At 38.7% G+C, this 26,644-nt stretch overlaps 1 protein-coding gene across 8 annotated transcripts in view; it reads left to right on the plus strand.

The window, feature by feature from the left end:
- Positions 1 to 26,644, plus strand: part of ENAH (ENAH actin regulator) — an 89,916-nt gene that overhangs the window by 37,366 nt on the left and 25,906 nt on the right. For 4 of the 8 annotated variants that reach the window (XM_058019987.1, XM_058019989.1, XM_058019991.1 and 1 more), the window contains exons 2-5: positions 6,467 to 6,632; positions 8,009 to 8,186; positions 19,515 to 19,526; positions 19,912 to 19,996. In XM_058019987.1, the coding sequence (XP_057875970.1) occupies positions 6,467 to 6,632; positions 8,009 to 8,186; positions 19,515 to 19,526; positions 19,912 to 19,996 (441 nt within the window). Of the gene's footprint in view, positions 1 to 6,466; positions 6,633 to 8,008; positions 8,187 to 12,544; positions 12,617 to 19,514; positions 19,527 to 19,911; positions 19,997 to 26,644 lie in introns of those variants that run through there. The other 4 variants (XM_058019988.1, XM_058019992.1, XM_058019994.1 and 1 more) reach the window with 2 other exon arrangements.

Genomic DNA, 26,644 nt, shown 5'->3' on the forward strand with positions numbered 1-26,644 from the left:
CATGAATATGTGAAATGTTTGGGTAAAGAAAATTCCTTTGGGCTTTAATTTGGGAGTTCTGTGTGAAATGTAGGCTTTCACTTGACATCAACCTGCTGTTCTAAATAATATTTCTCTTTCTGCCTGAAAGTCCTGCAATGATTTCTTTCAGCTGTTTGATATTCACCTGCTGCTGTGGAACAAGCTACAAATGCAAAATCATCAAGGAACAGATTTATAGCAGCAAGAGAAATTTATGAGACTTTTCTGGCTCTGACAGCAGGCTTCTCCTAAATTAATGTTAAATGCTTTTATGCATAAGATGAAAACCAATTTTCTTTCAGTGGAAGGTGTTCATTGAGCAAAGAAAGTTTGTCCTCAGCAAACTGTGTACCAACTAAAACTCGGGAGTGTTACAGAACCCTGTGCCAAGAGCAAAGCACCTTTCCTTTGCCAAATATTAATCCAAATGATTCAGTTTCCCCTGCTTCTCAGCAGTACTAGTGTTATTTCTAGTTGGGACTTTCCATGCAGGATTTTCTGCTGGTTTCTGATGTTGCAGCTAATCTGTATTCTGAGTAATTCATGAGAAGAAAAAGTGGGAGAGATGAATGAATCTCTGGCTTATCAGAGACGGAAAAGTGGGAGAGATGAATGAATCTCTCAGTTATCAATCAAAAGTTTCCCAGGCACAGGCAAGCACAGGAGAGCTGCTAGTGAAGCAATCTGGGATTTTTCCCTCTGCATTCACCTCCTGTTCCAGCAGGCTCTCTTGTTTGAGTTGGATCTGCTGGAAGGAATCAGCAAGGGGGGTTGTAGTGTCTGGAGAAGAATCTGCATGGAAGCAGGTCAGATGAATCAGCTGCTCCTAACTGAATCTTCTTTTAAAACCTAAATAGCAAGTGAATTCTGTCCTGGCTGAAGTGTTGGGGTGGGCAAGCTGCATCATTTGAAGTTGGGCACAAGTGCACAGCACAGCTCAGTTCCTGCTGCTGTACCAAGCATGTGATTTTCCCTTGCAGCACCATGTTTAGTAATGCAGGGAAAGTTGAGATTCTTCCTTTCCAGCTGAGGATGAGTTAGAGAAACTTGACTTATTGAACTGCTGTGTTCACCTCTGCAGAGCCCTAAAGGTCTATATTTTCCCATGATGTCTTGTTGGCAGAAGGAGGAGAAGAATTGTTATACTCAGCCCCCTCTGAGATGGCCTTCTGGCTGAAGTGCTAAAGTTCAAGAAATGAATAAAATTAAGGCAGCTGATTATGAGTTAAAAACCTAAAGTAATCCAAAGTTCTTCCCCTCTCCTCACTCACATCACCTCCATCAACAAAGCCAAGCCCTTTCCCCTGCTCCCAAAAAATAAATATTAAGCTGTGTAATTGAGTTCAGTCTGGAGCATATTTGAGGGCATAGGAAATATTTCTGTGTTAACTTCAAGATGCTAAAAAATAGCCTAACTGTAAAGCCAGATGAGCAACTTAGAATACATGGCAACTTTGTCTAGAGTGTCTGATTTAGTTAATAGAAAGTAGTGGTACAGTATACATGGGAATTTTTTAGGTTTTGGGTTTTAACTTCTTAATAGCTAAACAGAGAACACACATTTCCACTGTGATGTGCCAGTTGGGATTTAGGAACAAGCAGGAAAAATTACCTTGCAAAACACCACCACTAAGATAGAGAACTTTATATCTCCACCAGCATTTAGCTGCTTTTCAAAAATGTGTATTTTTAAGATGTTAGAATTGGAAATGTTTAGAGTTTCTTTCTAGCTTTGTGCCACATGGTTTGAAAATCCTAAACAGGCGTTTGATGAATCAGTGTCTCTTCCCATTCCTTCTGCCCTGCAAAGACTGCACATTTTAAGAACATGTTGTTATGTCTCTGTAAATTGAGAACATAGCAGGGAAAAAAAAAACCAACCTGAATCACCAGAGGCAGTGGTAATGGGATATAATTTTTCAAACCCCTCATTGTTACATTACTGACAAAAATAGCAAAGGTTGAGCATCAGAACTGTCACAGCTTTTATTAGTATAGTTAAATGACCTTTTCTGTGGCTGCAATTGTGCTGTTTCATATGAGTTTGGTCCTTGAAGTATGTTTATCCTTTTTACTTCTTGAGGGAGGAAAACCAAGCATCCACTTCTTGTGGAGAGGGAGAAAAAAAATAAGGCTTAGGTCAGCAGACTGGATTGGTGTCACTGTGCATTCAGCTTAAGAACTTGGGATGTGAAAGAATGAACACATTCCATCTGGGCAAGAGAATGATGTCTGCCAGGGTTCAGTTTGCTATGGTTTTTGAGCTTTTTGTATGATCTCATCACTGGAGGAGGAAAGTATATTCTCCCATAAGAATAATCTTATACTTATGATTCATTACTACTGTGGTTTTTTGTGTGAGCCTTTTGAGTGCCAGACCTCCCCCCACTCTTCCACCCCAAATAAAAACCAGCCACCCTGTCGTTGGCTTTATATGGTATTGCTGTAGGTGGACTTACCCAGAATAATGGCTGGCTTCAACAATCAGAGCCTTGCATCTTTGTCTGGAGAATAACTCCTCCTAACATATATTTATCCAGCTATTTGTCAAGCTTTACATTCTGGGAAGAGAGCTTTGTACACTTTGTCTCCTAAGGTTTGGTAAGCACTTTTTTTGCATGAATGTTCCCTCGTATGAATTTTCTGTTTTCTGCAAATAATTTCATAGACTTGGTTTAGTAAGTTGACTTGGGAACATACTGAATTCTCAGTTTTTCTTTGTTAATATTTCACTGTAGTTCCCCAGCACACTGCTAATAATCCAGCAATCAGTTCTTGGAGCAGCTGTGTGTTTTGGCAGTAGCATGTGAAGCTGGAGATGCTCAATCTCCCACATCCCCTAATCAACTCACACATTGAAAAGGTGCAGGCCAATCCAAGTCTAATGGTTTCTGGAACCATTACACCCCACCAGGAAGAGGAAAATTTGTAGATAGGCAAGTAAACCCAGTAGGGTGCTTTTGAAGGCCTGATGACATGGCATTTTTCTCTTGCAACATAGCTGGAGACAATTTGTTTATTTGCCACCAGTGTAAAAAAATCTGCATTTGTGATCAGACCCAAGTGATTCTGGTGCAGTGAATGAAGGAAGCCATCCTAGCACAGGTCATGTAAGGGACACATGTGTCACAGCAAAGCCTGGGGACTGTGAAGAGCTCATTTATAAATACTAATATGGGTGAAAATCTGTTCCCTAACACAAGTACAGCAGGGAAGTAGGAAAAGCAAGAAATACAATAAATGATACCATTCTTATTCACTTGGCTCTTGCTCTTTTGCAGGAGTTCATATATATTTGGATACAAGAGGCTGGTTCAGGTTCTAGTAACAATGTGTATGTTAAAGTCAGAATTTTCCTAGAAAAAGATGGATCTTCAGAAAACAACCTTAAACTGTATTTTTCATTAGACCTGTCAAAGATAGTCATGAGCTAACAGTGTGGATTTTTGATTTGGTGTAACCCTTTGAAGTTAATGGGTTTCTAGTATACTTTCCTTTAGCATTTTTAAATACTTTATAGTGTCTAATTATAATGTACAATATACAATATTCAGATGCTAAACTATCAAATTGCCATTGCAGAGCAGAACTAAAGATTCTTTTCACAAAAGCTCATGCCTCCATGCTTTCCTTTTTTTCTTCATTTTAGAGAGCTTATTACTAAGAGAGAGTAATGGAATAAATCACCCTTTCACCTGATAATTATTGAACCCTGGAAATAGGCTAGCATCCTGTGATGGTTTCATTTCTTTCTGATGGGGATCTTTTCTTTCTTTCATTTTTCCATCTTACTCTTGCAGTCTGATAAACAAAGTGCTGTGTGGTGGGAGCTGTTGGCAGGAGGGGAGCATGTCACCTTCAGATTGATACCTGGATATGAAAATTAGACACTTGGAACACTGAAATTTTAGTTACAGGATTTGTATGAAGTGAAGGCAGAAGGTTTATTATATAGTGATTGAAAAGGTCAGCTGGAAATGGTTTGTAGTTGTCATTTTTAAAAGTTTATGAATCATCTCATATTTTTATATGGATAGGACTAATTCCCTGTTATGAAAATTTCTGTTTTAAATAGAACATGAAGCAGAGATCTAGACTTGGTTAATATTTTCAGTTGTAAGACATGGTCTGAGAAGTGGAACTAAAAATAGTTTAGCAGTTGTTAAAGAAAAGCTAGAAATTCAATTCAAGGTCATCTTATTTGCACTTGTGAAGAGTACCACTTGAATACTGAATAGTTCTTAAATGAATAGGTTCTTCTTCTTTATTTTAAAATTTTTTTGTATGCTAAATAAAATAATGTAAAAAGTTGTATAAACTTAGGCTGAATAAGAGCACCTGAAATTTGATGGTCTGTCCTGCTCACTGTACCATTACTCAGTCACTCTCTGCTTCTACCTTTGTTATAATTGGAACATATTAGCTTAGAATCACAGTCTCAATTTTTAATAGAATCTTTTTTTTTTTTTTTTTAAATCTGTCTGGCACATGACTGAGTAGAAGTTACTTTTTGGCAAGAACTCTCCAAACCAAATCAGTATCTGGGCCTGTCACCTATGGTTTATTATGCCTGTGATTGATCCAAATTGAAATATAGCAAAAATTTATTATGGCTTCAGAAGTTTTCCAAGTTTACTATCAGGCATTTTAGAAAAACCACTACTGTTTGTCATGTACTTTGTGAACAGTACAGAATGTTTCTAGGTTTGAACTTTGAGATGTGTGCCAAAAGTATCTAAAAATAAAGAAATCCGGTAGGTTCTTGCACTGTCCTCTTCTCAAGTGAGTGAACTGTATTTCACTGTGGTATATATTTAATGGGACTGCAGAATGCCTAAAAGCTGTACCAAAGTTTATTTTCTTTGCATTTAGTCTTCATGTTTTGAATGTGCTCCTTCCAGTCTAAGCTATAAACTATGCTTAGAAAAGAAGCACTTTAGTTATGTATATTATTACTTTATTTTCCCTAAATTGAACTAGGAAAAGAGTGGTCTAATTAAAGGTTGTAATCCCATTCTGATCTAGTTGTTGAATAGGTGATGGGCTTAGAACACTTGCATTTTTAAAATTAAGAACCTATTTCCTCATTTGATCATGAATCTGCCATGTGCATGAGAGACATGATCTCAGTATTCTCTCTTCTCCATGAGCCCTAAAGAGCATCCCAGTATTGAGCACTTTTAGAATTGTTAGAATGCCATGGAAAGTGTGATAGAAATTGATTCTGTTTTCTCAAAAATGTCGGGATTGGAAGGTAACAAAACAGCTGGATGTAATTAAGAATTTTCTTGTATTAAGAGATGTGAATAAGATACTGAAAAGTCCAGCATGGTCTTTTGAAAAAAAACCCAACAAACACACACACCCCTTCCCAAACCAACCAACCAATAAAAATCACAAAAAACAAGATGAGTGGGGGAGGCATCCTTTCCCTCTTCCATCGAATATAAAGAAACAATCCTTTACTTTCCTGCATCTCCTCAGCCTTCTCAGTCTCCCAAATGTTAGGCCACATTCCTTGCAAGCCAGGCATCATGTGCTTCCTATAATGCTGGATGTGCTGGAGTGCTGTGTTCACAGAATCTGACTTACTGATAAGAAATCATTCCTTTCTATTTTGGTTTCCTGTCTGCATCTGGACATTACCCCCAAAGAGAACCTGCATGGATGGTATCACCCTTTCCTCTCCTAATAAATACACTGTTTCTGGTATGCTCTGATTTCATGTGTTTCTTATATGATGACGTTTATGATGTGCTCCTTTTTAACTTCAGGCTGTAGCTCAGCTTCCAGATGACTGGCATAATCAGGATTAGCTACCAATAGCAATCTCCTGATGAATTTGCACTTTCTGGGGATCAGTAGAACCTTTTCTCAGGGAGAAAATATTACATCTGGGTGTCAGCTGTTGTAAAATGTGTCAAAACCAAAATGAGTTTTATTTGTGAGCTGATGAATTTTTTGTGCTGGACTTTATTCCCTGTGTTTGTTTCCTTGTCTATATGTTAAAAGGTGCAAGGGCCTTCCAATTCTCATTTCTTGTAGCAGTGATTTCCACTGGGAAGGGTAGATTGTATGAAGCTTGTGCAACTCCAGATTCTTTGGTCTTCGTACGTGGTTATGGCATTTAATGAAAATTCATGGCTGGTGGTAAGGAAAAGGAGGGGGAGAATAACTGTAAGGGGGGAAAGTGCAAAAAGAAGAAGTGAATACCTTCTTGATCTCTTTTATTAGTTGTTAGGCCTGTCTGTCTGGACCACAGCTTTTCAGAATGAACTCTTATAAGCAAAATCTCAAAGTCTGGTGGTTTTGTGTTCAGAAACGTGGAATTTCAGCAAGTTGCAAGGGCTACTGCTTTAACATTTTAAATGAAAACAACTTAACCAGAAAGATGATGCTTTGCCACAAGTAATTTTATTTTTTCCTCCACTTTGTGTATTACCAGTGAACAGAGTATCTGCCAAGCACGAGCTGCTGTCATGGTCTACGATGATGCCAACAAGAAATGGGTACCAGCTGGAGGATCAACTGGATTCAGCAGAGTTCACATCTATCATCACACAGGCAACAACACTTTCAGAGTAGTGGGCAGGAAGATTCAGGATCATCAGGTGAGGAAATCTCTGAAAAATTTAGACTATTAAGTCTTTAGCAAAATTATGGGGCCAATTAAAAAAAATGTGGTTTTTTAACTGAAGTAGCAGAGCTTTTATTGCTTTTTCCCTGTGAACTAAGCACTTTGCATAGCCCCAAGGCAATAGTCCTTTTGCCATTCCTTCCTACAGATATCTATTTATAAAGGCTAGTGGTGTACACAGAAGTCATCTGGTTCTTTTTAAGGCAAAGTGGCAACCTGAAAGCTTCTCTCCCCCACTCTGCACTGTGAGCTGCAGCCTGGGTAGACACCAGCAGTTCTTTCAGCTCTTCCTACCTCATGGAAACTTGGATGCATGATGTCTCATATCCCCAGGTCATTTTGTTCAAAAAACCTTCTGATGTTTAGTAATGCTGATCATCTAGCACTTAAAGAGAGTGAGAAGGGAGTAACAGAGATTACATCTTTATTTCCTTGATGAAGTTACTGGCTTGTGATTAAATAGCAAATTAGCACTCTGTCTGTAAATGTGCTCTGCCATGTAATACTTGGGATGGGGTTAAAACCTAATATTTTGTTTGAGAAAAGCTCCTAATAGTTGTTTCCCTCCCTCCCAGCCTTTAATAGAATTCTTTTGGTCTGTTTTTGGTCATTTATTACACACCTGTGTTCTAAGCTGGTAACCCCCTGTGTGATTTGTTACTAAATATTTACTCCAAGTAATAAATGGTCTCTGTGCATTCATCCGAGAGCAAATCTGGGGGGTTTTTGGTCCCATTATTCAGCAGAAAAAGGTGAGAGGATATAGTTATCCAAGTGCAATGGGATCCTCTTAGTGGATGGCTTGTAGTAAATGGTTGCCCTAATAGCTCAAATTTTCATCTTTTGTGTGAGCCACAGCAACCTTGCAAAATGATACCCTGTGATCCGTGGTACAAATCCAGCAAACTGCTGCTGAAAGCCCTGCAAGCCAAGGGGTGCAGCAGCCACAGGGAGAAGGTGATAACTTGGTTAAAAAAGAAACCCAACAAATACCCTGTGAAATTCATGGGAAAAGGAGTTTCTGCTTTTCAGATGTGTGTTTCAGTAATCTGCTGCTGTTGTTATTGCATTGCTGTTAGGAAACGTGGCTGCATCTTTTGAAGTGAGAACACTTTAACTACAAAAGTTGATACAAAATATCTCATTAGTCCCCTTGTGTATTCTCACCACTGATTACAGACAGTGATGGAATTAAAATTGAAATGTTTTGTGCTTTCAGCCTTGTGTTTCACAGATTATGGGTCACAAATTAACCCGTGTGGTGGAGGAACAAAATCTACACCAAGCTGAAGCTTCTGCTGGAACAGCAATTTTAAACATAAGTAAACTTTTTTTTTTTTATGATTACAGGTGGTAATAAATTGTGCCATTCCAAAAGGGCTGAAGTACAATCAGGCTACACAGACCTTCCACCAGTGGCGTGATGCTAGGCAAGTGTATGGTCTGAATTTTGGCAGCAAAGAAGATGCCAACGTCTTCGCAAGTGCCATGATGCATGCCTTAGAAGTATTAAATTCACAGGAAGCTGGTAAGAGTCTCTTCACTTATTTTCTTCCCCTAAGATTGCTCAAGTACAGAAAAATTCAAATGTTTATGTGTAAAAGTCTATAAGTCTTGTTTTCCATCACAAATAGGCCTCTAGGTGTTTTAATTATTGGGATGTTTTGTCTGACTAATTACTGCTTCTTAACAGTGCTTCTCAACTCAACTGGCATCTCTGTAATTGCACTTCCTAGCAAGTAAATAAATTTACATATTTCTATATTAGATACAGAAACTGCTGGCTTTGCCTTTTTTTTTTTTTTTTTTTTTTTTTTAAGGAAGCAAAACAAAAAGACCTGCCCAAGAAGCATAAGGAAGATACTTTTCAGGATTTCTAGAGACATCCAGGTTCCTATTGTGTGTTGGTATTTTTGCTTCTCACTGGTTACAGGTTTATTAAAAAATTGTGAAGGTTTTTTTCCTCCAAACTTTGCAATTCTCTGGCAGTTTTTACCAGCTCCGAAAACCTTGAATCCAGGGTTAACATTCAGATGAGCACATACAATTTAGACACCAGGTTTGTAATTTCATTTGTTTGAAGTTCAGGGTGACATAGGCTTTAAAAGAGTGGTGGAAAAATCCCTGGCTGTCAGTATTCTGCTGATATCTGTAACACATTCTGGGTAGGCTCTACAGCAAATTGATCAGTGTAACACTGTGACACACACAGAGGGAGGTTCTTCTAAAAGACTAAGAGTCTTTTGTGTTCTTGTAACCAAATAGAATTCTTTTGTCCTCATTAAAGTTTCAAGATTGCCTGTGTAACAAGAGATAGTACTTGTGTGCCAGTTTTCTTTCTCTTGTGTGGAAGAGAGGCTGTAGATAACTATACCAGGGCTGTCTCAGCTACAGCAAAAAAAGGTGGTTTTATCAAGTTGGTGTTTTTTCTGGTAGTCCTTTCCAGACTTTTACCTTTTGAAACTAATCTGTCTAGGCTGTGGATGATAAATTCTGCAGTGCTTACATTGTTACACAACACAGGAGGCCAAAATAGAAGTGGTAGCTAGAGTTAGGAGGTTCCTTTTTGCCTGCTAAAATAAGCCAGTTGTGATTCCCAGTCTCCTGCCTCTCAGCTGGGTGTTTTCTCTTCTACATCCCTCAGTTCTGCTTTCCCTAAGGGTTACTCAGCTGTAAACTTTCCATGCATTCTGACTGTTCATCACCTTCTCCCAGCCAGTATTTGGGAACACATGAAGTGTTGGTTTGTACTCTTTTGATGAAAAAGCCTGATTGATGGTAATTACCACAGATTTGTGGGGTTCAAGTTCTTTCCCATTACCTGTACTTGCAGAATTTGTGTTTCAGTGTGTATATAGGCATATACACATTTTTGTAGTTCAGTTTAACTCCTCATAACACTGAACCTGAGCTGCTAGAGAGGCTGAAATGACATAGGCAGGCATGGCATTGCTCATGTTTTAATTAGACCGCGTGTCCTTTTTAAATTTTGTGCCTTGTAATTTCTCTAATGACTTGTTCTTTTGCTACTTAATGCAAGGTATTTATGGGCTGCTGCATCTTTATATTGCTCAGTAGTAGAAATTTTATTATAAACAGAGATGCCACTTCACTTTGTAAAGACTTGGATAAAACTAAAATTTTCTGACTGTAAAATTTCATAACTGTGCATGACTTATCACAGCCTGGTTGCTGACTACAGTGCTGTGGTCCTCTGGTTTGTTCTCAACAGTTCTGAGCTGGACACGAATTAAGGTTTGTAACCATGTTTGAAAGTGACTGGGTTAACCTTTAAGTTTTCTTCTGAATTACAGCATTGTCACTTTGTTTCTCCTTGTTGTGAATTTAATTTGTGGGTAGCAGCAGGCACAAGTCAAAATGCATTAATTAGCTGCATCACAAGCTAATGGTGAGCACAGGAGATAATTGTTCTTCCCTGGCTGCTGTCTGCCAGGGGCTGTGGTGGTTTCAGATGAGCTGTCACCTGTGCCACAGATAGGTGCTCTAGCTTCCACCAAGCTGAATTGAAACCAAACCTTCACATTATCAGCATTGTTTCAGCAGATGAGCGGTTTTGCACTGCTGCTTCTAAAAAAAATTCCTGATAAGGCACAGGGAATTGCTCTCTCAGCCTCATCTCACTTCAGACAATGTTTAAAGATAAATGTTCATCATGTTTCTGTGTTAGACTACTGTCAACAAGTTTTATCAGCTGGGAAGTTTGTCACTGTCTGATCTAGATATTACTTAATTTTTCTGAAGTATCTTTCTGAACATGCTGCTTCAGTAATGGCAATAGGTTGCTAAGTGGCTTGCAATTTATAATCCAACTAATTGTGCTCCTTGCTCAAAGCTCAGTGAATTTTGCTTCTGTGTAGCTGGTATAATTTCCTAAAAGTGCAGCTAGAAATGAATCCTTGGTGTTAGGTTCCTCCCCCAGGATCTCTGAAATAGATGAATATTTACTTAGACAGGTCACTGGCTCTGAGGCTCTAATATTAGCTCTTCATTTTAGGAAATGGATTGCAGCTGCCTCTCTTTTATAAACAAATTACTCTTTCTGAAAAGGTGTTGAGAGGGTGTGTGTCATAAAATAAACTTACACTGACATATGATGATCAATACATTATATATGATTAGTTTTGTTTCTTTCAATGTATCTGCTTGGATTTTAAAAATTTCTAACCCATGCTGTCCTTGTTGGTGTTTGGATGATACTGCTTCAAAAATCTGTACTTGAAGATGACAACTTGTCTCTATTAGTTTAAATAAATTGCTGTGTTTCCTAGTGTATCCAAAATGGCATACAGAACCTCCAACTGAAATAAAAATAAAGAGATCCTACATAGATAGATTCCCTTTTATTATAGAATTGCATCCAGTTAAAGTTAGATTCTTGCAGTATCCTTATTTTCTGCTGTGCTTTCTCATTTTGGCAATTTCTTTTATTAGCTTGCTTATTTCATGTTGTATTTTATTCATAAAAGGAAAGCAGTTTTAATGTTAGCTGAGCATACTATTCAGAAATTCATAAAGCTGCAGATGAGTTTTAAATTTTATGCAAGGGTTCACAGAAATCTAAATGACTTCTGAGGGGTATTAAAGATTAAGTTGTGTACATCCTTTTGGTTTGCGAGTCAGCTGTTGGGTAAGGCTCTCTCTTTTTAAAATAAAATTAAATCATGGTCTCCTTCTCTTGCATATATTTTAAAAATCTCATTGATCTTTTAGTTGGCATCCTCAGCTGTTCTGCTGCCTGCTGGCAGAATTGGAGGTTGTTTAATTTAGGATCTCCCTCTAGTGGATCTGCTGGAGTCGAGGCACTGCTGAGCTCTCAGGGACAGGTTTTTGTCTTTCTGATGAGTTCAGAGTGCACAGTGAAAACCTCTGAAGTGAAGAACAAAGGCTTTACTGCAAGTGGCAGCTTTATCTAAAAAAGCAGTGCAGGTTTGTCTCAGAAGCAAAGGCTGCCTTATCAGTGAAACTGCTGCAAATGCTCTGCTGATGTAGGATTTTATCCTCTCCCTGTGTTACAGGACTGATAAATGAACATGCTAACTTCTCAAATGCTTGAACTCTGCTTATTTAAATGAATTTATTTTATTTTAGCTCTTTTCTGGTTTGAATGATTGCATTAGCAAACTCTATTTCCCTGCAGGCTAGTTGGGCAGATTGTAGGCAATCCAGCAGAGTAGGACAACACAGGACTGCATTTTGTCCTGGAATTTTAAAGAATTTTAAAGAATTTTAAAGAATTTTAAAGAATTAAATAGTGCAGGTTCCTGCCCCACATTGTTTCAGAAATGCATTAAAAGTGAACCGAGGTTTTATTCCTGGCCCTCATTTGGGAAAATTTGGAAAGACTTACTAGTCATTACATGAAATAACTGTTTGACATGGTCAAAAGTGGCACCTTCATCAAATGCCAAGTGCATGTCATCAAGTTTAAGAGGTCAAATGAAGAGGATTTCTGGCTCTGAGGCTCTGTGCAGGGTGTTCAGATATTCAGTAATTGTCTTGTCTGGAGATGACAGCTTGCTGCAAAGGTTTTGCATTGCATGACAAAGGAAATTTTCATATCTGCATTAAGTAGGGCTCATTGTTGCAATCAGAGTGGCTCTGGAATGAGAGAAAAGCTTCAATGAGGGGAAATCAGACAGCTGAGAATTCTCTGATGTGTGAGACAATGGATTATTTCTTTGAAGGAATAAGGTCACGTAAGGGAAGCTTGTGCTGGGAGGAACAAAGGAGCATCATTCTCAGTTCTGCTGCAAAAAGCACCTCCTAGTTCAGCTGGGATCACTGCTGCTTTGTGTGGCATCTGTCCCCAACCTCAGGAAAGCCTTGCTGAGAGAATGTGGGGTTTCTAGATGTGTGATTTGCACCTGGGAGGTCCTGGGAGTTGTTTGTTGCAGAAGATGAAAGCAGCAGAAGAACTGAAGCAAGGATGTCACAACAGTAAATAAATCTATTTTCATTCTCTCTCATAGAATTACATAGATGTGAGATTTGTGATGCTTTTTGTGCTAATCTGTAGCAGTTGTATATTAGTTCTTGAAAATATTTTTGGAGTGTTCTGGATGTAAAGGCAAGGTCATGAAGGATTCAGTGAATCTGTTCTAGTGTTGCCTTAGATCACAGTTTAATTCATAGGAAAATGGGGAGGAAGAAAAAGAACCAGAGGGGTTTCTTTGTTTCCAAGGTCTCATTATTTTATCCTTCTGACCTTGGAGGGGAAAAAGCCCCTGTGGTTCAAGTTTTTTGAATTCCTCTTGAGTGAGTAACTCTAGAAGTTAGGTTGTCCAGTTATTAAATAAACAAATCTTTATTCACAGCTGTACATTAATGTCCTTTCTCTTCCAGCAGAGACAGGTAATTAAATCCTTGCTGGTAGAGGAATGCACTCAAATAATGGATTGAATAATTTAATATCTTTGGGAAATGCAAACTGAAACAAAAATTGGGGCTGCCTAATTTGAATATATAGAGAGATTACAGAGGACTGAAATGAGAAAAGTGTATGTGGAGCTTGGGGGGTGCTTTTCTTTGTACTGCTTTGGTTCATGTCATGCTAAAACTTGTTTTGGGAGAATAAAAATTCTGCAGCAGTGAAGTAATGATGCTATACCTGTACTCTCAGCAAGCCTCTGGAACAGGCTGTCAGCACTCCCTGTCAGAACAGGAGTAACATGATGGTATTTTTATTACCTGTGTTGTCAAAGGTTGGATAATATCTCTGGTCTTGCTAACAAGATTTTTCCCTTCCTTTTAAATGTGGGATTGATTAAATAATTTTTTTAGGTCATTACTAGGTGTTTATAATAGCTGATACTGATTAAGTAATCCTGATTTATGTGCCAAAATGCTGATCCTGCAGGAAGTTCTACCTGTTTATTGGGCCGAGTATTTCCTCTTCATGGTAATTGCAGATAAGATTATTGAAAGCATCATCAGTGTCAGTTGTGGTGTTTGGAAGTGAAGGGAGAGTTGCTAAGTTTTCAGAGTTATACAAACTTTTAAGAGTTGCCTGTATGGTGTTTCTAATTTTTTTCTTTTGGTTCTTCAGAATTAGTGGTGTGTCATGTGAAAGCATTAAACTTTAGGTGAACAATCTGAAGAATTTAATTAAAATCTGGTAGCTGGTCTAAACTGCATGGCAAATATTAATAGAAGTACATTAATTTATGGATAAAGTTTTGTTTAATAAACACAGAGGAATGTCAGCCTATTTTACAGTTGGGGTTTATAGTGTTGTCTTTAAAAATATTATCAGTAGAAGTTGTAGATAGATTTAATCTGCCTTTTGGGAGCAGGGTGTTTTCATAAAAGTCATGAAGATAGCTGTGAAATACACCTTGGTCAGGCTCATTTCTGTACTGTTATCCCCCAGCAGTGAGAGCCATCACCTATAACATTGCTATTTTATCAAATTTTGGCACAGCTGAGGCTGGAGGGGAGCTCTAAATATCCCACAGTGGGTGCTATTGACATATTTAACTTCAGTATTTGCTCCTTGATGTTTGTGGTGTTGTAGTTTCATCCAGCAGCTGCAGCTCCTGCTGGTGAAGCTTTGTCCCTGGGCATGGCAGGGTGGCACAGGGACACTGGGAGCTGCTGATGTCCCCCAGAAAATTGGGTTTGAGCCAAGCCTGGCTCCCAGGTTATCAGAGCCTGGTGTCCAAGGCACTGCTGGCTCTGATAGGGGCTTCTGCTGGCACTGATAGGAGGCTTACCTCTGCTTAAATTCATGTGTGCTTTCATGAATAGTTTTGTTGTTCTTGTTGCCTTTTATTGCCTTGATTGAATTATTAGAGCTTGTGGATTGAAGTGGAAAGTGTTTGGCTTCAAATTTGGAGTGATGAGTGAATTAACTCAGCTGAAGTGAGTGAGGAGGAAGGGGTTTGAAGGGAGGGGAAACCTTGGCTAGGGGTTGATTCATCCTAACAGAAGTACTAGAGAAAATTTTGTCACTAGTTAATACCCTGGTTTTTGGCCATCATGGTCTTGCATATAAACCCATAACACCTGTTGGGAGGGTATGTGTCATAAAATAAACTTCTACACTGATCTGATGATCAATACATTATGTATGGTTAGTTTTGTTTCTTTCAATGTATCTACTTGGGTTTTAAAAGTTTCTAACCCATGCTGTCCTCATTGGTATTTAGATGATACTGCATCAAAAATCTGTACTTGAAGATGACTACTTGTCTCTGTTAGTTTAAATAAATTCCTGTGGCTCAAGTAGTGACTTGGTTTTGATTCTGCTCAAGGCTGGTTAGAAATCAACCCAGCCTTTGTTCTGGCATGGCCTGGAGCAGGACAGGCTCTGAATGGAGCTGGAGACACATCAAAGAGGGATACCACAGTTGTTGTTCTTATTGCTTCCTGCACAGATCTCTGAAAAGCCTCATTCCCATTCATTCAGAAAACCTTTAACCATTTAAACACACATTCTTTTTTTATTTTTTAAATAAGTTCTTATATTTCCTAACAAAAACACATCTTTTTGGCTGTAGCTTTGAACTCTTGCCTGGGGTGTGGGCTTTGTTTAGTAGGAGTATTCAAACTGTCCTTAAAGAAAATATTTTCTAAGGATTATAATTAGCCAGGTCACTTATATCATATAAATGTATAAATAAATTTGCTGTCCACTTTCAGTCTTGGAAAAGACTTCTAAAAGACAAGTCACACTTTGATTTGGATATCAGACTGTATAATTGGAGCACTGCTTAGTTTTGGCACTAACATACTGAGAAGTGAAGGAGTGGGATTTCTTAGTTACTAAGTTGTTCATATAAACTTTTTCTCTGGGGAGAAAATGGAGATCTTTACCTCAAACTAAAATTCTTAAGTGTGATAGTTGACCAGCCTTAGCAGATTTATTCAAAAATTAGGGTGAGAATAAGCTGTACTCTGAATTACAGTAATTACAGGTGGGAGGTTTTCTGTGTGGTTTTGCCTTCTTGATTTAGGGCATGTGAGGTTCTGGGGAAGATTTCACATGATCTGGTTCTTCCAAACCCCTTTTCACCATCCCTGTGTTACCAGCTCCCAAGTGAGCCTGTCCAGCCAAAGGAAAGCACCCATTGCAGCTCAGTGCAGAACTTGCAGCACATGTGTTGTTGTGCCAGTCTTGAGCAGCTGATTCTTGGGGGTTTTTTAGGGCTCCAGGAATGTGATATTTTCTCTATCAGCCAGTGTCAACACTGATAACATCCAATGCAGCTGGCATGAAAAGAAGTGGGATAGGGTGGGGTGTGACACTCCAAAAGAGAGGAGGTGACTGAAAGATTGCAGACATCTTTTATGGAAAATCTTTTCCTTGGGATTTTTCCTCCTGAGAAGCTGGGAGGCCTCAGGAACAAAATGTAAACATTGATTATCTGCTGCTGTGGAATGCAACAGGTGCAGCTGTGATTGGGCCATGTTGGATGTTTATAATTAATGGCCAATCAAAGCCCAGCTGGCTCAGACAGAGAGCTGAGCCACAAACCTTTGTTATCATTCCTTCCTACTCTATTCTTAGCTGGCCTTGTGATGAAATCCTTTATTCTTTTAGTACAGTTTTAATGTAATGTATATCATAAAATAATAAATCAGCCTTCTGAAACATGGAGTCAGATCCTTGTCTCTTCCCTCAACCTGAGACCCCTGTGAGCACAAAAGAGGAACAAAACAGAGGAACAAAAGGCATTGAGGGAGGGCAAACCCTGTATTTCCTTCCTATGCTTCCATAGGGTTGTACAACTGAAATTGTTTGGCTTTTGAACAGAGATACAAAGTAACCAGTCAATTAGGGCTAAAAAAATCAAGGCGTTTGATAAACTCCAACTCTGGTTGTGGTTTAGAAGGGTGATGTTTGGGATGCTTGGTTTGGTTCAGGCACTGCCCAGCAGTCTGATGTTGATGTTCTGATGTTGATGCCACCATAATTGTCTGTGTGACTGCATGGAGCACCAGCTCTGGCTGTCATCTGGCTGGTGGAAATGTTTAATGCAGGCTTTTTCCCCTGAGATTTTAATGTGTTAGATTGCCAGTCCATTTTTCACCACACAGTTGCCTGAGCTGTCATAGAGGAAGGGTGATGCAAAGGTGAAAATAAGCTAAAAAACAGAAAGCATTGAAACTGGAATGGCTGCTGAACAAATTAGTATAAAATTATATCCTCTGTCTGTCAGAATGTGCTGCAGAGTGCACCATCTGTGCTTTTTTAGAAAAAGAGAGATGTTAGGTTTTCTTTAAAACTCAGAATGAATAGACCATTCAGCCTCATCTCTCTTGGCTTATATTGGCTTCTGAAGATAAAGCGATCCTGTAAAAGGATCAGAGTTCTTTTCCAGGCAGTATGTGAGTGTTTCTCATGGGGGTTGATGTTTCTTTGGTATCTTAAAGTGTTCAGAAGCCTCTGAGAGAGGTTTTCACTACCTAGTTCCTGTTTATTTAATATACCACCTGTCCTGCTACCCAGGCAGCTGTATTTTAGCAATGAAGTGATAGTCTTGGCTTGCTGTTATAAACCTTCTAGGATAAAACATACTTCTCCACCTGGCATGTACCTTTCATTTTATAATGTTCATTAGCAGGGTGGCTGCAGAGGGAAATTTCATGAGAAAACAGTATAGATGACTTGGGAGCTGAACTTCCCTTTTCTTGAAAGCCTTTGTTATACTCAAATTGCATTTCCTTGAGGCAAAAATGTGTAAGAAGTACTGGAACCACCAGGTTAATTGCCAGCAGGGGATTTTTTTCCTCTTCTGTGTGCACAGCTGTGAAAGAAGTCCATCACTGGAGTGGGCTGGCCAAGCTAAAGCTGCCTCGGCTTGCTCATGTTTGCCTTGTGCAGAACTGATGGATAAATTGGTGGTTTTCTGAAGGACAGTGCTCTGGAACAAAGTTTGAGGCTACAAGAACAGGCTTTCTCACAGCTAGGTGTGTTGGAAAGGCCACAGCAGGTGAAGTTTGGTGTTTACTTTCTGGAGGTGTTGGCTCAAGAATGATTTAAAAGGTTGGAGAGTGGTGGTCAGCACCCAGATACTGCAGCATGATAAAACCTTCTTCATAAAAACCTTTTAAATACTCTTAAAGATTAAATTGGCTGAACTGAACTTTTCGTTTCTACTGCATTTTTAGCACAAAATAGTTCTGGTTGGTCTACGGATGCATTGTGACCCTTTCTTTTCATTTTTGTTTTTCATTATTAACTTTCAGGTCAGCATGTTCCATCATGAGGAATAAGACAGGAATTTATGAATTTCATCCTATATCTGATACTCAAAGTGCTGCTTGCATTTTGCAGCTCAGGCTGTGAGCCTTGACTTACCCAAGTGTTCTGCTGGGCATGGCAAGCAGCAGAGCTGGTGTTTGGTGTTTACAGCACCTTTCACTGCTGCTGGATTTGTCTGCCTGTGAAAGGCCATGAAAGGCTGCAGGCAGCAAATAGCCCAGCTGCCTGGGAGCTGCTGTCATGGGCATTGCAGCTTTCCACCTCTCACACAGGGGAGAGGAGAGGAGGAGAATGTGTGTCTTATGGAAGTTTTAAAGCAAAAAAGTTTTCCAGATGAGCCATGGGGCAGATGTTTCTGTTTAATGGTCATTTAACTGCAATGATAAATTAATAAAATTTTTTTGCATTTAAAATACAGGTTAAAATATATAGTTTTTAAATATTGCACTATAAATATATAGTTTTTTTTAATATTGCATTAAAATATAGGTTTTATACCTGGAGGTGTCTCTTGGAGATACTTCAAGCAAAACTAGTGCATCCCAGCATCCAGGCATTGGGTATAAGGGCCTGATGCTTGCTGAAAGAATAGCTAAGGAAGACACCACATCTGTAGTAAACTGCCTGCTTTCATCCTCCACAATTAAGTCCCATTACTTTTTGTATTTGTAGGGTACATAGATAGTGTACACTTATATAATTTTCATGATTAAAGATCACAGTGGACACAATACTGTGGCATTCTGAGGAAATTAACCTTTTTGCAGGGCTTTTAGACACGGGACTTGTTTGCTGTGTCTCAAGCAAAATGCCTGTCCTTGATGTGTGTCACACATGGTCTTTTTATGGGTTTGGGTGACTTTCACCAATTCAGATAGGAAAAGATTTTGTATTTTGATATTTGAGATGGGGAAGATCTCATTACAACTCCATAACTCGAACTTGTTTGGTGGAATATCATTGAGAAATCACTGCTTTGCTCTTGGACATTTTCAAAACTCGATGTTTTAATTGATTTTAATTCTCACAAATTCTATAATATAAAATTATATATTATTCTATATATTATTCTATATAGAATAATAAATTCTATACTTTCTTATAAATTCTATAATCTTGAGCGTAGCTGTAGTCTAAATAATTTCCTAGATTACTGCCTGACAGCAGCAATGCATCCATGGTCTCCTGTATTCCATTCCACACTTTGTCTTCACTTCTTTTTAGTTTTGTGCTGTAAATACATTTGTGATTAAAATGGTAAAGCTTTTTTTGTTTCTAGAATACAGATCTCACATAGACAATTACTTGAAAGTTGTATGATTCAGAATTTCCCGTCAGTAAAGGCTGAAGATGATTTTGCATGACCTTCCCTTTTGCATCTCCTGTGCTTAGCAGAATTCCCAGTTTGCACATTTGTTGTATCCCCCATTCCTTTGGACACAATATTTACCTATGCAAAAAAGGTCTTTAATCCAAGTTGATGACCTGAAATCTGAGTAAATTCTGGTGTGACCTGTAGAAACATGCTTTATCTTCCTTCTCTCAGTGTGGTGGTATGGTTCTGATGGTTTTTCTCCTGTTCTTTTGTTTTTTTTTTTTTCCTTTTTCTGTTTTCTCCCCCTTTTCCAGTGTTCTATTTAGGTGAGTGGTTTCATTTTTTGAGCCTTTCCTGCTCCTCCAAGAGTATTTGTTCATTGTTTTAAGAAAAACAATCAGACTTGGAGTGCTTTTCAAAGCTTTTGTCAAATTCTGTCATGCAGAAAGTTTGGTTTGCATTTTTGTGAGACCTTTCCATCCATGTGAAATAAAATCATTCTGCAGATGTGTGAGGTAACATTGTACATGTGTGAGGTTGCAGTTTTTATTTGCTGCATTATGCTGTTGAGCTTGTTTGGCTTAAAAAGCAAAAGTGAGCAGTTCTTAATGTTGTGTGATGGCTGGCCTTTTTCTTTGATTTTGTGCTTTTTTTTTTTTTTTGCATGGTAAAAATTCAAACCATTAATTTATGATCTGTCTTTGCTCTTAGGTCCTACATTGCCTCGACAGAATTCACAGCTTCCCTCTCAAGTACAGAATGGTCCATCACAAGAAGAAATGGAAATCCAGAGAAGGTATGGTATTAAAAGTGAACAGCTGTTCAGTTCAAGGAAGTGATAACTCTTAATGAGGAGAAAATAAATGTCAAGGACTTAGAATTGCTCTCCTGCACGAGGGCAGCATTTGTATGTGCACAGTTTTCAGTGCCACTCTATAAAAACTTTGTTGTTGGATCCCTTGTTCCTGCTCTCCACCCATTCAAACAATGCAGTTGGAATTGGCATGCCAGGAAAGAGTTGAAGATCAGAGGGGAAGCCTTGGGAGATTTCACTGTTGTCATTTCCAGCCAGGCTAATTAATTTTCCAGTGACTGTTGTGTGTTCAGTTTTTGACACTGAAAAAAGCAGCAGGCGAGGAAGGAAGTTTGAGAAGCAGAGAACTGAGTCATCATGAATGACAGGGCTTTTGTCCTGAGTGTGGATGTGCTAGATCAGAACATTCTATTGCAAATCTTGTTTGCCTTTGCAGTGTATTATTTAGCAAAAAGCCTTAATTTTCTGCTTTTAGTATATAAATTGATGGAGCTTTTAGCAGTGTGATTTTCAGCTGGAGCATTGCTGGTTATATCTGTGTTCCCTTGGTCAGTTGGGGCTTCCTCCAAGTTTACCTGTTCCATGCAATTTCTGTCCCTGTGGGATATTTTTTTCAGACCTGTAGCATTTTGAACAGAGTTTTTTCACATTTCTTTTAATAATCATTATGTATTGATGAAGTGCCCAATTTCTACAGACTCTGTGGTTGCCATCTTCCCACTTTTGTTTTGTGGCAGTGTGGGGTGAGTGTGGGGGTTATGGGTGTGTGACATGGCAGAGGCTTGTGGGACAGTGCTCTCACACTGGGCTAAGGGAAAACAGCAAGACCTTGGGCTGTCCCAAGCACACTGCCTGTGCTGCAATCCTGGATTATTTTACCATCAAAACACTCCCAGGAGATTAGCTGTTCCCTTCCTGAAGGGATGCTGGGAATGATTCACATGCAGGACAGATCCAGGGAACGGGAGCCTTGGATAAATGGGAGGTGGTCCAGACTGGTGGTGTAAATGTACCTAATAGCTTTTTGTGCTGACTGGGAGAATGCTTAAACATGTTGGGTCTAATTAGCACTGAAGCTTATTCTATTTTGCTGTTCAGCATTTAGAGGTGAGCAGAACCCAATTGCCAATTTAGGAATAATTCATTTGATAATCAAGCTGTATATGTTGAACAAAGGGTTGCCATCAAAATTGGCATCATACTTGTCTGTCTATTTTCTTCTGTGTCTTCTTAAATCTGAGCAGGAATCACTTTATCTGAAAGTTACCTTGTTTAAGAACAAATAGCAAGAACCTCATTACAAATCTGTCTGTTTGATGTGTTTATGTGCAAGTTTGCTGTCATGATAAAAGTCTTTTATGTCACTTCTTTTGACAGACTTCTAAAAAGCCTTTTTTCTTTCAATATTTTTTTCTGTCCTACATTAGTGGTTTTTAGTATTTTTATTTGCTGTCAGTTCCTTTAGAAAACTGCATTATCTGAAATTTATAATGCTGAAATACGTTAGAGAGAAGCATTGTAGAGTGGCATCTCCTCAGAATAAAGTGCTGCCCTATATTAAGAGCTCTGAAAGTCTCTTGAAATTTTTGGTATGTGAAGGCCATCCTATCAGATGGCATTCTTATGGCTTGGCTTTTTTGATCAGTGTGCCCAACTTGTTTCCATTTAATGCAATGTCCTCTTTGAAGTCTGGGTCTGGGTTTGTTTTGTTTTTCCCTGAAACAAGGATGGAGCACTGGAATGAGTTTACTCATGCTGCTAGACAGATTGCCCGTGGAAGGACTATTGCTGCTGTGTCATTAAGCTTAAGAAGAACATGTAATTTTGTTAAAACATTTCACAAATGCTTCTTCAGTCTCATTACTCCTGTAACTACGTGGTGATAATAAAGTTCAATTAACTCTAAGCTAGAACTTTTCTTCTGTAGTAACTGTCTTGCGGCTTTCAGACTCTAAGAGCAAGAGTTACTACCATCATGTAGAGAGTAGTAAATAGTTGGGAAGAAAAGGTTGAAGTATATATTACTTTTAACATATCTCCAAGTGACATTTCCAATCTCACTAAAGGGTAAAAGCAGTGTGGGCAGGCTTGAATCCTGTGGGGAGCAGTAAGACTACAGGGAATGCAAGAAATGGGAATAAATGTTACTGCGTGGGAAGGAACATGGGGTTTGTGATGGATCAGGAGAAAGGCTGTGCCAAGTCTGTGGCTTGTGGAATGTGTGTCTGTTGGGTGGGGGTTTTCTTTCAAGTGTGGCTTGATAATAGTTGTCTTTGAGTTGTGTTCTCCCATACCTCCTCTTAGGTGTGCCTGGATTTAGTAGTGTGTAACTGACTCCTGTGCTAAGTGCAGGAAAATGTTTTTAAAATTATTCTAAGCTGGAGAAAAATATCTGCTTGCATGAAAATTAAAGGGACCCTGTGGAGGTCTAGTCTAACCCTCTGCTCAGAGAAGGACTAATTTCAAAGTTAAATTATGTGGCTTGGAGCTTCAGGGTTTTCCTAGGCAGAAATAGAAACATTTCTTCAGAAGTATTTTGCCAAAGGACTGACCAGTGAAGAGTGGCATAATAAAGAGAGCTCTTCAGCCATCAGGGTCTGATGTTTTCCTTTGCTTTCATAACCAGTGTTCAGGAATCTTGGGAAAATTGGGAATTGAAGAGTGAAATTAGTTCGTTGCCAGCAGAATACATTATTTTGGTTCAGAGATTTTTCTCTATTTTAGAAAGGATTTAGATGCCCTTGCATTTTGGGTAAAACTGCTTTGTTTATTTTGCTGCAGAGCTTCCTAGTGAATATTTGTATTGCTTACTGGGCAGTGGTACAGTTCCTAAGGCTGCTGGGACCAGATGTGCCATCTGAAACACTGAGGTTTTTATAAGGCCGAGATTGCACATAAGGTGTAATGAAGTAATTTTTTCTGTGAATTGATAACTTTGTTGCTGTGTTTTAAGCAACCTTAACACATGGTGGATGCTTTCCCTCTCAGGGAGCACTTGAAGCTAGCTGTAATTTTCCTTAATTTGCACTCACTTCAGTACAGTAATAGCAGGCTTTAAAACACTCCAGCTTCCATTTTTGATCCTCAAAACTGAAGGGATATTTTGTTCTGTAGGCTGGTTTTCATTTTGTCAGAGTGGTGGCCAGGCAGTGTTTATAAATTCCACTGATGGATAATGAGCCAGCTTCAGTTGACACACACATTTGTTAATAACTGCAGAGTTACCTAATGCCAAAGAGCATTTTAAAATACAAGATTAGTTCATGGCATGCCTGTGTGTGCTACTGGTGCATGTAAATTTACCTTCTCTCCCAGCCGTGGTAAATACATTGTCAGGAATATGAGTCACTGAGTTGGTATCTAAGATGACACTTGGGAATTTAATGAGTTAATGTTTATAAATAACTTCAAAATGGTCACTGCTTCATAAATAAAGAGCTCCAGGAACAGAGGAACTGTACAGTTAGTAAGGAATGATGAGGGTGTACAAGCCCCCCACTGCCCTTCAGGGGCGTCATGGACCAAAACTCGACCGAATCCTTTCGTAAGTACTCAAAAACATTACAGGTTTGGAAAATGCAACAGCAGAATATTGGGAGGGACTGTAATTATTAAATACTTTATTTCTTTGGTTTAGTTTGGTTTGTGATACTGTTAAAGAAAACACAGGGTATGCCTGTGCTAGAATTTAGTATTGATATGGTGTGGGTTTCATAACATCCTGTGGAAGGGTTCTTAGTTTTGGTACACGTTCAGAGACTGTCAAATGGAGCAGTTTCTTAGTAAATAAGAGACTTGAAGGCAAGATTTTTATTTTACAGATTAAAACATTTTTTCTGAATTTTGCTAATCTTATTCTTTAACTACAATAAAATGTTTTCCCCCCTTGTAACTTAGTAATTATTGCATACTCCTGAGCTGTTTTGAAAACATATGTAGAAATGCTAGGAAAAAAAATCCTGCAATTCAGTATCAATGTAGCTATTGTAGTTTAAAGGAATAAAAGTTTGCCCATGGCTGTGTGTCCCTGGTAGCCTTGTTTCTACTGACTTCCCACAGCCTGTGACTTTTCCCTAGTTAGTGGCCAGATGTACAGCTTCCAACTTTGCTTTGCTTCTGAAATGGTGCCATTTATCCAACAGCTTCTTCCAGGGAAGTAGGATTTCTTTAAAAGGCAAATGGATTGATTAGATAATAACTGAGCACACAGCTCTAATCTGAAATACACATGAATATGATGGAGTTGTTGGCTTTTTGGTTTAGGGTTTGAGAGGTCAGTAGCATCCACTCATATGATTGTATAGTTTGTAGCTGGGCATAGACATGGTTTAGATGGAATCAAAAGGGCTTTTCTTTTTTTTTTTTTTTTTTTTTTAGCCTAATTTTCTTTCCATTTGTAGTGAAGCTTTCAGAGACTAACCTGGCTTTATGGGTAGGTGTAATGGGTGTTGTATGGTTACAGCATAATTGTAGATGCTGGTAACATTGATCTGCTGAGGAGACCACTCTTCCATTAAGCAGTATTCCGATGACATCAGTAGAATTGCTTTCAAATCTTTCAGTTCTGTGAGCTTTTTTCTGTTTAATGCAGAACGTGAAACTGGAGTTGAAAGTTGTTCTAAACTTTTCAAGATTTTTGGTTATTGTGGTTCCCTTTTAAGAAATTGTGTTCAAGTTGTACTCACTGGAATTCACTACTGAGTGGGAGTTGCCAATGAAAGTAGGTTTTTCTACTGCTGAGATTCTTCTTTTTTCTAAAATTCCATGAGTACAGGTGTCCTTCTGTGATCTAGCATCTGCCAGGAAAGCTCATGTTCTCTTAGTTTGAGATAATATTATTAAAAAGATGGAGATGAGGAAAATTAGGCTTAATGAGGTTTATCCAAGAGCATTAATAGATCCCTTAGTCTGTTAGAATTCCTCTGTCTAATGCATTTCAAGTTTCTAGTTGTCTCTTCATGTCTTTATCACAGTGGCTGGCTACTAATTTTTGCTTGACTGATAAAACCTAGTTCTTGCTACTTGCAGCTAATGCATTTTTAGCTTATAACATAAAAGCTCCTTCTTAAACCTTAAATCCCTTTTGATCAAGGAGATGAAAGCCTGTTAATTTGACTTTGGTAACAGATAAAACATTGGACAGTAAACTGGACCCAGACAGTATTTTCTTCACAAAAGCAGAAAGGCTTTGGTAAAGCATTTGACAGATACCAAGAGGGAATTTTCAGTTCATGTGGAAGAGAGGAGGATTGCTGTAGAAGTGTGAGGAGCACAAAAACAGGCATCAGTGCACTAATGGGACCTGTAGCAATCAAATTTCTTTTGGTGTTTTGCTGAACAAAGCAAGTCCTTGTTGCTGATGTGAGTTGAGATACATCAGAATGAAGGAGAACAGGAGGGGTTGGATGATATATGATATAATATATGATGTTGCAGATTTTGATGATTAGAATAGAATGAGAATTCCTAGTAGGTGTCCTGTTTTTAGAGGGGAGAACCACCGACCTGTAGACCACATTAATGTACAGGGAAAACCAAATGGACATTGGAAGTGTTACATGCAATGGTGTCTGATCAAGAGAAAGCTGCCTGAACTTTAGGAATAGCTGTAAGGACCTGGATTTGTGCAGTGTTTCAAAATCATGATAAATGCAGTTAATTACATCATCATTTCACCCTGTGTAAAGTGTTTGTTACAAACCACAGTTTGAACCAGTCTCACCTCTCAGTGCTGCTGAAAGAACCAAAGGTGCAGAGCACAGTTCAGAGTGGCAGAAATTGTCATTTCCAGAGCAAATACAGCAACTCACTTCACAAACCTCTGGCATTTAACAGTCAGACTTGGCAAATCTTCTGAGTTCCTGTGTCTTACTCATTGTACCAAGCTGACTAAGTCTGGTCTGGGTTTCTCTGACACCATGTGGATTATGGTCTGGTAGAAACTGTCCTGACTGTCAAGCACTTGACAGAAAATAAAGCTGACCTGGTAAGATTTTTAGAGCAGGAGTTTGGTTTAGATAATGCAAAGTGAAGTTTATGCAGCTGAGATTGCTTAGGAAGATGCAAAGAGGTTAAATATTGATAATTTCTGCTGAGCTTATGTTATTGGTGCATCCTGAACTTCTTATTTATGAAGATTCTCAGTCTCTGTGGAGATTGCCTGTGTTTGATGTCAATACAGCTTGCAAATTTCCAAGTTGTGGATGATTTTCTCTTTGTACATGAATTATGAAATTTGGGGGGTGGTGTGTGTTCATTCCATGGTACATAATGTGTGGGCACTGAGATATTGTAAATATTCAGTAGCTTTGCGTGACCATACAGGAGAGTGAGCTCTGTGGCAAATGCTGAATTTTTGAGTGGTGAATAAATATTTAATATTAAAGATGGAAGAGCAAGTTTAATGCTTGTACTTCATTTTGATTACTCAGATAAATTCCTGCAAATTTGAAGAGCCATAACAGGACACACTTTCCTGAACTTGTACAGAAGATGATCAGAGGATTAAACTATTAAAAATCAAGCTAGGAGCTAAGTTCAAAATAACATGCCAAAGCGCTTTTTTTTTCCCTGTAATAGTTTCAACAAGGCTAAAGTAGGTTGGCTGTGTCTGTATCTACTTCTGTGGAT

The sequence above is a fragment of the Melospiza georgiana genome, chromosome 3, assembly GCF_028018845.1.
Source record: "Melospiza georgiana isolate bMelGeo1 chromosome 3, bMelGeo1.pri, whole genome shotgun sequence".
In the NCBI taxonomy this organism is placed as follows: Eukaryota; Metazoa; Chordata; class Aves; order Passeriformes; family Passerellidae; genus Melospiza; species Melospiza georgiana.